Source organism: Rhyacophila brunnea, unplaced genomic scaffold (genome assembly GCF_057557595.1).
Source record: "Rhyacophila brunnea isolate RB1 unplaced genomic scaffold, BYU_Rbru_1.0 scaffold_13, whole genome shotgun sequence".
Taxonomy (NCBI): domain Eukaryota; kingdom Metazoa; phylum Arthropoda; class Insecta; order Trichoptera; family Rhyacophilidae; genus Rhyacophila; species Rhyacophila brunnea.
The window spans coordinates 17,186,510-17,197,365 of NW_028232785.1; the positions used below are offsets into that span (position 1 = coordinate 17,186,510).

Genomic DNA, 10,856 nt, shown 5'->3' on the forward strand with positions numbered 1-10,856 from the left:
TTAGTATCTTTAGAATTATCTTCAAATGTGTTACACTTGCCCATTTTTTGAATAATAAAATGCCTAATTCTTGTCAAATTTGGGATCACAGAGATTATCAATATACATTTTAATCGTAAATATTTCACTATAATAATGTCGACATAAATTATACTAATGGTTTTATAAATGCGATTAAAAATTAATAAACGTAAAAAATCTTAACACCACTGCACATGCATGTACTGAAATATGACTATATTCTTAAACATTAGAGCGAGAGGTTTAAAAGAATAATATTTTATGTAATAAAAATACTTTATGCAGTCATCAATGGTTTAAAATAAATATAAACGATAAGGCTTTAAAATAGATTATCTACAACGTTTAAGGAATGTCCATGATCATGCTTTGAAAATGCAATAAAAGCTCCATTTTGACCTACGCTGAGCATGTGCCCCATTAACAAATGACAAAAACCATGACAGACTGCACTTTGATCAAGAGTTAATATGCTTTCAAAACGTATTCAAATGAAGGCTCACAAAAATATAAGATTTAATAATTTATTATTAATGTTGCTATCTTAATATTATCTTTTCTTGGGTCACAAAACCAAGACTTTTACCCTAATCTGGGTCATGGGTAATGTTTGTTTCTACTTCACCATTATGGATCATTCTATGTATTGTTATGATTCGAGCGGTTTTACCTGTGAAGTTACATTGATCACACTTATATGGCTGTGCACCCAAATGGGTAAGCTTGTGTCTCCTGAGATTACTTTGAGTCGAGCATTTATATGAGCATACACCACATGCATATGGTTTTTCGCCTGTATGGATAAGTTTATGTACGCTGAGATTACTAGTGTTCGAGCATTTATATGGACACACGTTACATTTATAAGGCTTTTCACCTGTATGTATATGTTTATGCAAGCCGAGTTTATATTTAGTTGAGCATTTATAAGAACACACGTCACATTCAAATGGCTTTTCATCTTTATGTATCATTTTGTGTACTTTCAGAGTACTACTAGTCAAGCATTTATATAAACATACATCACATTCATATGGCTTTTCACCTTTATGAGCAATTTTATGGGCTTTGAGATTACTCTTATTCGAGCATCTATATGAGCATATATCACAAGAATAAGGCTTTTCTCCTGTATGACTCATTTGATGTATTCTTAATTTGCTCGGTGATATACTATTGTAGGAACAAATTCCGCAAATATAATTAGCTTGACTTTTATCAGTGGTTCCACTGTGAACAACCTTATGAATGGTTAGATTTATAAGGGTTTCGAAAACATCGCAACAATCACTGCAAATGAAGTAACGTGGAAAATTTTTTACTCTTCTCAACTTAATCTGAACCTCCTTGGTTTTACTAGTTAGGACTTCCTGTTTGATTTTTCGATCATATAATATAGTTATATCAGAGTATTGTGACGGGTCGTTTCGGGTTTCATCTGATGTAGATTCAATTTGTTTAGGAAGATTGTTTTGAGAATTATAATAATTATAAATGGGTGTGATGTTTGATGTGGGAGTGTTGCAACACAATAAATTCTCTCCGGTACCGTGATTTCCTGAGAAATGTTGCTGGGTACACATCTGCAAAATGATAAGGTTTAATGTTATTTGTAAGCCACGATGGGCGTGCGGCATAAGCGTCAGCCTATAGTCAGGGGTCCCAGGTTCGAATCCTGAGCCTGGAAAGTACACATATTGTTTTTCAATTTCTGCATGAGTCAGAGTATGGACCTAATAGGCAGTGACGTCCCTAGACAAAATGCCGCCCCTAGGTAGCGCTATAATGCCGCCTTATTTGTTATACAATATTTTTTAATATCCGTGCTCGTGTTGTTTCTAGTCACCAAGGACATCGAAGGGCAACGGAAGTAAACTAGACATCGCGAAACTGACAAAAATTAAAGTCCTGTTAAACCTTTTAAGCTTATTTATACATTTTGTTTCCAACCAGTGAGCTGAATGTTTGAAAAGAACAATATTTTCGTTATTAAGTACTCAGTTTAGGTCCCTAGTTATTTCTATATATACCAAATGATCCTCGGCTTGCCGCCCCTCAAGTAACTGGCGCCCCCAAGCGACGCTCAATCTGCCTAGCCCCACGGGACGTCACTGCTAATAGGTTGAGGTTGAGCAAGTGGCTGACATCCATTTGTCGTAAAAACAAAATCTGTTAATACAAACTTCCACCGTGTGGAGGCCTATATGATCTTAGTCGGATCGGACATGGTCGGGAATATAAATTACTTAACACAATTAAATATTTTAATATTGTCTGCATATTGCTAGACACATCCAGTGATTTAGTATAGAGGATAGGCCTTTAGCTGAACTCACTTTTTATTTTTTGCATACAAAATGTTCTGATACTTTATAAAGCACACGGAACCATTTTTGGCCGGTATATTTATATTAAACAGTATACAGTTAATGAAGTACTGTCTGATTAGTATAGAGCTGTTTTCAAATAATAAGATTTTATATCGGGTTCACCCAAAGTCACGGTGGGCAATGTACGATTTTCATTTGTATGAACGTCTCCATAAGCGCAGCGAAGAAATCAAACCTTATTGATCTCATCTGATTGTAGATTAGATGACATAATTAGGTACCTACATATTATTATTTTAACAATTTTTTTCAATGACATTATTAATGGACAACGCACTCAATACAGTGGCTAGCAAGTAAATTCGCACATAGCGACATTCACACATGGAAAGGTAGGCGTTACGCAATTTCCATATGCGATATCACGCATCGGGAATTTATAGCAATACTACCTTTATTGTAATGGCGATAGAACAGTGTTTCTAGAGTCAATGTTCATTTGAGCGAACCCGTTCGAACCGAACCATTTGGCAGACCCAACAAAATGCATCGGGAATTTACAGCAATATCACCTCTATTGTAATGGCGTTAGATCAGATTATGCCATTCGGCAGACCCGACAAAAAAGTGAGTGTCATTTTTTTCCAGATGCTTCGTCCATATTAATGTCATTGATTTTTTTCTATTTTGGTGCGATTTCAAATTTGTCTTATAGACTCAAAATGACAACAATAAATAATAAAATTAATCATACATAATTTGAATACACTTCTGAGAATTATTATAACCAATAGAAAAAATCTTTTTGAATAAAATACGACACCCCCACCCCGCAGGTTCGAACCTGCGCCTCTCAGGAATCACGCCTATGTGCACTATAATATAGGTATCTTATCTAATTGTAACGAATTTTAACTAATTGTTATTACAATACTCTCTGAAGCGCTCTCTAAATGGCAGTCGGCTTTTGTATTCTAAATCAAAGTATTAAATTCCGTTAATTACTAACCGATGTTGGGAGAGACGGTTTCAAATCCTGCTGGGTGTCGTTTTTTCTTCAAAAAGATTTTTGGTTATCTATTTCTCATTATGTATATTCAATACAAAGTTAATTAATAAATAATTCGTTTTGCATCTGGCAAAAAAGTAAACATGGCATAACTAAAAAATGTTGAATTCTAAATATTATGTAACAAGGGCCAGATCAATAAAGTCAGCATTTACTCGATAAAATGATAATATAAATAAACTGAGTAAAGTAGTTGCTAGTAGAGGATAATAAACTTAAAAAGCTCGGTAGATGCAAAGCGTCAATTACATTGAGCTTCTTTACGAACTGTTTGTTGGCGAATTTACAATCTGCCTGTAAAGTCGCCCAGTGTAATCATCGAACAAGCTAACAAGCAGGTTGTAAACACTCTACCGAGAAAAGTTGAAAGCCGGTCAACTTTACACGCTACATGCCGGCGTGTGGGCCTACTGCGTCTGCGTAGTAGAGCGCAGTAGCAACCTCCCGGTAAAAAAACGAACTACGTTCTGTCAAAATAGTCGCTGGCTTGTGGCTTCTCAGCGAATGGAAAGTTTTATGTGTAATCATCAAATCGCAGTAGCCAACAAACAGCTCGTAAAGAAGCTCAATGTAATTGACGCTTACGTGGCCGCGAAGAATTAGAGACAAAGAAAAATGGATTGATCTCCGGGTGGCCTTCGGCTGATAATGATGATAAACTTACATGTGAATATTTTTCAATTTTTGGTACAATGCAGTTGTCTTTATGGGTTTGTCTGTATAAGAGGTCGTCTTTAAATGTTTTATCTATTCCATGTTTGATGTCAACCTAAAAACAAAACAGAACCATTAAATAAAAAAAAAATAATGGAACATGTATTTTGACTTCAGCCAAAGAACACCGGAATATAGACAGGTGCGCACATAAGTGGGGGTTATACGGCTCCGGACCGCCCCCAGAAAGGGAAAAAATACAAATAGTTTAGGTAAATAGAACATTAAATCTCCTTATTCTTCACCAGGACAGCGTGACTGAAGAAAACCGATGATTTGGATGTCGGACAGAATTATCTACGGCATGGTCTCACTACTCTCGGCATTCTACGACACAATTAAGACCGTTAAGCTACGCGTGTTGGATTACCACTTAGGGGTGTGACACCTCACCAAAAATCGTTTTTAATGGTGTTCACCCTTAGTTCTACCTGCAGGTGTAAGTGCGGAATATCTGGATATGGGGAAGGGGAATGTATATAGAAAAGTGTTGAATTTCGCGATTGAGCAACGAGAAGCTATAAGTAGTAAGCGGTGTAAATGCCACTTCAGTGTCAATGTTAGTTAGTGGTAGGTTTTATCCCCGTCTTCTCCAGTGCCTTAAAAATCAATAATATATTTTTTAAATGAACCTCTTCCCTAAAACATTTCCCTGTATTTGCACCTGTGTGGGTAGAATTAAAAATATATAGATAAATAGGTGAATGTAATGTATAGTATAAATAGGGTAATATATACTTACATGATATGAATCATTTTCAATATTTGGTACAACGCTATCATTCTGCGACTGTCTACATAAGAGATTGACTTCAGTAGCTTCATGTGTTTCTGATTTGATGTTAACCTAAAACCAAAGCAATACCTTAAAAAGTACCAACTTAGAATTTAAAAATAAATGGTTTACGTTCTGAATAATCACGAATGCAACATAATTTTTTTCGACCATGTCCGATCCTAATAAGATGATATTGGTCTCCACACAGTAGAGGTTTGTATTTCCGGGAATGGGACAACTGGACGCCAGGACAATTGGACGCCGCACTATCGTAGACACGAAACAGAACGTAGAAGTGGAATTTTAATCAGTTTCTATCTACTACTTAGTAGTTTTAATTCATTTTACTCTTAAAATAATGTTTTTTTATTGATAATTGAGAATAACCATGCCTAAGGCTTTAAATAGAAATTAAAAAAAAACTCAAACATATGCACGATTTAATCATTATTTACGTGTGCACATTTAAATTCTCAGCAACTATTAAATCATAATACTTATAAGAATTTAAATATAAATAATAATATTAAATATATTTTTTTAAATACTTATAAGTACCTAACATCTATTTATTTTCATATTGCGTGGCGTCCAGTTGACCGGCGTCTAATCGTCCTAGACCCGTATTAACAGATGTTGTTTTTACGAGAAATGGATGTCAGCCACTTGCTCAACTTATTAGGTCCAAACTTACTCTGACTCGTACAAATTGAAAAACAACATTGTGTGGTACTCGTCAGACCCAGAATTCGAACCTGGGACCCACGACGTTATAGGCCGATGCTTAAGCCGCGCAGAACATTATATTGTAACTATAATTTAATTAGTTAGTGCTTTAACCAAGCCAAGTTTAACTTAGGTACCTTTATAGGAAAGGACATATTTTTTTACAGTGGGATAATAAACATTACTTTTGGTCACCTATGGTCACCTTGGTCATACGACATCCTAACTACGAATCGTGAGTTGAAAATAGTTATATCACACCGACGTTTATAATTGATTCAATATTATTTTTAGCCGGCGTTTAAACATGCCAAATCAGAATTTAAGCTAGGTAGGTACTGTAAAACTAAAATTGATACCTAGTTTTCCAACCTCAAAAATGCAATCAATGGTATCCACGCCATGTTCTCCCTTTACGTCCGATTGTAAATACTGATTTTCCGGGTTGTAGAGACAGTTACTTGTTCTGGAGGAACTGAGTGGTGTTTCTGTGTCAGCTGGCTCGATTTTAATGTCCATTTTCAACATCTCTTTGATGCAGGTGTATCGCACGAAATGTGTAATGGCAAATTCAGCCAAAAGAAAAGTGACAGCAACCGCAGTGAAGTGTTGCCATAATTCGGAATAGGTACGTCAGTATCTAGCTAACGAAAATAAATTACTAATGGCATAACCCACGAGCAAATCAGATTCAACGATCAACGTGAGCAACCGTCGACTCAGCTGCCAACTCAATCGTCTTGATGGTTGATTTGTTTAGGCTCGATTAATCGTCTTAACAATAATTGTACCGTACTTTACTTAGACTTTTTAAAAAATGCGGTTGCTCATGGAAAACTCAGATCACAACTTTAAAGATTAACATGAAATTCTAGAATAAAGGTTGGACCCTAGTGGGACTCGAACTCACACCTTTCACTTTCAGAATGAGTGTTCTCGTTCTTTGATATTCTCGAGATGTTAAAAAGTTTGAAAATGTTGGTGATTTTAGGTACACGTTTACAAAACGCCCCAGGACTTCTTCCAGGAACTTTCGATTTTTTTACTTGTACGATAAAGTTGTGATCAAATTTTAATTGAGATGCATGTCACGTCACTGTAACGCTGTCACGGCGACAAATTTAGTAGGTATATGGTTTCATCATTTTGCCGAATATTTTGAACGATCACTACCTCTCTAAATTCAATTATAGAGAGTGCCAACTCTAACGTATTAGTATTTTGAATTATTATTAACTAATAATGCTAATTTCAATTATTTTTAACAGTTTCTACGAGTGCGTACGTTAAAATTACTTACAATATTATCAATGGCTCAGTTCCATAGTGGGACAACTAGAAATTAGTAGTTTTGTGTAAAGGCTGATCAAAGTTTTGACTCTCCTAAACTGACTTGTAAGTTTATTATTTGTTTTATCTTTTAGTGAAATATGTAATAAATAGTATGTAGTTTTATGGTTCAAGTTGTTTTTGTAAATTATCATATTGATTATAATAGTTTTAAGCAATAATCGGGCATAACCCTCTATGGAGCTGACAACTCTGTATGAATACTGAAATTAAATAGACATGTCACTCTATGGAACTGACAACTTTGCAATATTGAGTTAACATATGTTCTTTATTAGGGTCATCTCAAAACATCAGTCAGTGATAAGATAACAGTATATCTACATATTGGGTAACCACTGCAGGAATGCTGATTAAGGTATTCTAATAACTAACTCACACTATTTCACGGGAGTGGTAGAGTAGATAGACCAACACACAGTAATGTACCTACTGACACACACCTAGCTTCCTCAAACTTCATAATCTTCTCATGCACACCCACCAATTATACCTACTTTTGACTTAACCAACCTCCAGTGTCTGGTTGATTTGATCATGACTTCCACTCACTTCTGCATCGTAAATTCTAACTATTCTTACAGCATCCATACTCTTGACATTGGTATTAAATAAAAGATGGGAATATTTAAAAAATAAGTATTTATTACTTACATTAAAATTAAAATAATCAATAACATTTAATAAAATTAATCACTCGGAGTGCTCCGGGCTGATTTTAAGTTTTTATAAAACTCCCAATATTGTTGGGGAATAGCATTGGAACTACAGAGATCTAGAAGGTCTTTTTTCTTTTCCTCGGGTATTGCAGGTGGAGATGCAAACGCCTTTCTTAATTCTGTGACGGGTGCTTGACCCCGCACCTTATATCTCGTGTCAATTTCTTTAAAATCATTTTGGGCGTATGACGTCTTATAAAAAATTGACCAAGATTTTTTACGCATTTTAAAACGCAGATGTCTGTCCATAACACCTTCTCGCCTGCAGTATTTTGATTAAAATTTTTGCCTACAGTATTTTGTATGTATTTGCAATCGATGAAATCTGGTGTGTCCATTTCTTTACAAGAATATGGTTTGCCAGTTTTCTTTGCTAATCGTATAAAAGGGGCTAATTGTCCTGGTATGTACATGGGTCAGCCTCTCAGACACTTCTTTTTCTCTCGCTCTATTAACACATGCATGGCACCACCTTCATTTTGGGTATGACCCACAACCAAAAATTTGTGGCAGATTTTTTCAATGTCATCTATTGAATTGACTGCGTACATATAAGGAAGCAACAAATTAATTTTGTTGTTGTCTCGCAACAATTATCCGAATATAATACTATGTTTTTGGATGGGTTTACTTGTAAAAAAGCTAACAAGCAGCTGCCTATTTCATTTGAACCCCTTTTTCCTAATTTCCTAATCCTTGCTTCATTGTAATATCGTATATGGTAAAATTATATGTATTTAACCGGCGTTTATAAAAGAAGCTACTAATATTTCCGGAAGGCACCGCCAGCACAGCTTGCAAATCGAAGCAAGCAATTTTTACCAAACTCGAAGCAACGTCATTTTCTTTTTCCTTCTTACTTAGCTCCTTTTCTTCTATATGCTTGTGAAATAGCTTTTCTATTTTTTTCTTCCGGGCTTGAATTGTTGAAAGTTTCGCAAATGATACATTGGTCCTTTTTTGGGACAAAAAATCCAATGTTAAAAGTGGTGCTAAAATTGTATCATACAATTGTTTTTTTGAAATCGGCATATTTTTTTCCTTGCAAAATTCTTGATATAAGCATGTAAATTGTAGCAATGTTCAGGCTTCCATCGAGATACATTTTTTCACTATGAGCTCTACAATAATGGGAAGGCATTACTGGAAATGATTTGATGTGATTGCGGATGTTTTCCTTTATTTCATCATCAATTCTCACTCTACCTTTCCCATGCCTTCCCCTTAAATCTGAATGCAACACTCCATGTTCGTTTTTTTTAAGTGCAGTTTCAATCACTGTCTTGCATATGCTCAAAGTATTCAATTAACATAATTTACACTCTTATTTGGACCCCATTTATATCGAAACAGTACGCCTTGTTATTTGTACGTGTACTACCAAGAGTTTGCATTTTATACTTTGGAATAACTGGCGTAATACACCTTAATATAAATTCACGTTGTCGATCAACGTCTCCGATCCCCCAAAAACTCTGGTGGATTTCTTCCCTTTGATTAAATTCAATTTTATTATAACATTTTAATCTGCACTTCTCAGCACACGGTGGTCCTATTTTCTCTGCAGATACTATTTTTTTAGAATTTCTAGAAATATATTCCTGCCCAGTATACCTAGCTATTTTAGACAAATGCGTTCTCCATTGACTTGGACGTCTAATCTGTTTCCTAGTCTTCTCACTTGAGGTTGTGACGTCAGGTGAAGTTGAAATCGATGAACAGCTTGTCTCTGCTATTATAATATTGTCCATAGAATTTTCAATGACATCTCCATAGATACTATGGTGACTATACTCTTCCTCTGAGATAATAGGTGAAATTGGATTATCTAATCCCTCGGCGTCCACACAAGTTCCACAGACCTGAAACAATAGAGCAAAGCAAAGTGTCATGAATATGTTAAAAACGACATCTTAGTTAAAATGTTAAATGTTGTATTATTAGTATTCCTCTTAGACAACGTGTACAAGTGTACAACAATAATAGAATGACAATACCAACCTCAACAAGGGAACCATAGGTTTCAACGTTCACTGAATTATCCAAAAGATCAACGTCCTCATTAGTCCCAGAGAACTGAAACAATAGAGCAAAGCAAAATGTCATGAATATGTTAATAACGACATCTTAGTATAAATGTGTATATTAGTATTTCTCTTAGACAACATGTACGACAATAATATAGTAAATATTAAATGTTAATACCAACCTCAACATGGGAAACATGGGTTTCTATGTTTAGTGAATTATCCAATGCCTCAGCGTCCTCACAAGGCCCAGAGAACTGAAACAATAGAGCAAAGCAATATTTGTCATGAGTATGTTATTACTAATTTGACATAGAAGTTGCTTATTCGGTTTATAATTTTTGATAAACATTGTGTATGATAATGAATGAAATATTATGTGTTGTAATAATTTTTAAAAATGTTCACGTATCTTTACCAAAAAGATGTTATATGGAAAGTAAACTAGCAGACAAATAATAATAGTAACAAACCTGAATGTTTGGATCGTGCTCATCCACTTGTTCTCCTGTCATCCGATTTTGAAAAACCATTTCTCCTGCATTTGTCTATAAAAACAAAGTAAAATAAAGTTAATAACTAAGACTATAGATACATAAGATCTACAATAAATGATTTATTACGTTTATAATGCAAAAATGTTTCATTTGAACTTACCTCAACAAATACGACGTCTCTATTTAATGCTAACCTCAGCAAGTATGCAGACCGACTTTCATTCGGCAAACGTGGCACAGATTTATTGATTATAATGGTTTAAAAAGAACAAAAGCAAAGTTTTATTTTGAAATCTCAAACACTTTCTCTATCGACACTTTAAAATGATAAAATCCAAATTAAACTCGCACGCAAAACAGCCAACAGTCGAATGACGTTTTGCGATGTTGCCAGAATCATAAAATGCCATTTAGAGTTGTCCCTTTATGAAATGCAATAATAATTGACAAAACAATATTTTGACAAACCGATATCTCAACTTGTCCTTTTATGGAACTGAGTTCCATATGCAGACATCTGTCCAGTGAGAGAAAACTAGTATTTTTTACGAGTTGTCCTTTTGTGGAACTGAAAAGGAGCAGTATTCGAATATGATGGCTAATATAACTCAAAACATCAAATTTT

General features: G+C 34.8%; 1 protein-coding gene and 1 long non-coding RNA gene across 3 annotated transcripts; both read right to left on the reverse strand.

Moving 5' to 3' along the window:
- Nucleotides 1-1,469: 1,469 nt before the first annotated feature.
- Nucleotides 1,470-6,129, reverse strand: LOC147076705 (uncharacterized). 2 transcript variants are annotated; one of them, XR_015069688.1, is made up of 4 exons: nt 6,011-6,129; nt 4,877-4,981; nt 4,085-4,189; nt 1,470-1,604 (listed from the first exon to the last, which is right to left on the reverse strand). It is a non-coding gene; the product is annotated as an uncharacterized LOC147076705 (long non-coding RNA). The 2 variants fall into 2 exon arrangements; XR_015069687.1 differs by having other exon boundaries at nt 5,998-6,122.
- Nucleotides 6,130-8,558: 2,429 nt separating this feature from the next.
- On the reverse strand, nt 8,559-10,625 carry LOC147076706 (uncharacterized). Its single transcript, XM_085941329.1, has 5 exons — nt 10,392-10,625; nt 10,208-10,282; nt 9,917-9,991; nt 9,709-9,783; nt 8,559-9,569 (listed from the first exon to the last, which is right to left on the reverse strand). Exons 2-5 carry the CDS (start codon nt 10,265-10,267, stop codon nt 9,024-9,026), a joined length of 756 nt encoding a protein of 251 aa, XP_085797455.1. The 5' UTR covers nt 10,268-10,282; nt 10,392-10,625; the 3' UTR covers nt 8,559-9,023.
- Nucleotides 10,626-10,856: the final 231 nt, after the last annotated feature.

Coding starts and splice junctions, on each gene's coding strand:
- LOC147076706 (XM_085941329.1), bottom strand. CDS start 10,267: ATGGTTTTTCAAAATCGGATGACAGGAGAACAAGTGGATGAGCACGAT. Junction 9,784..9,916: donor CCCATGTTTCCCATGTTGAG/GTTGGTATTAAC, acceptor CTATTGTTTCAG/TTCTCTGGGACTAATGAGGA. Junction 9,570..9,708: donor CCTATGGTTCCCTTGTTGAG/GTTGGTATTGTC, acceptor CTATTGTTTCAG/GTCTGTGGAACTTGTGTGGA.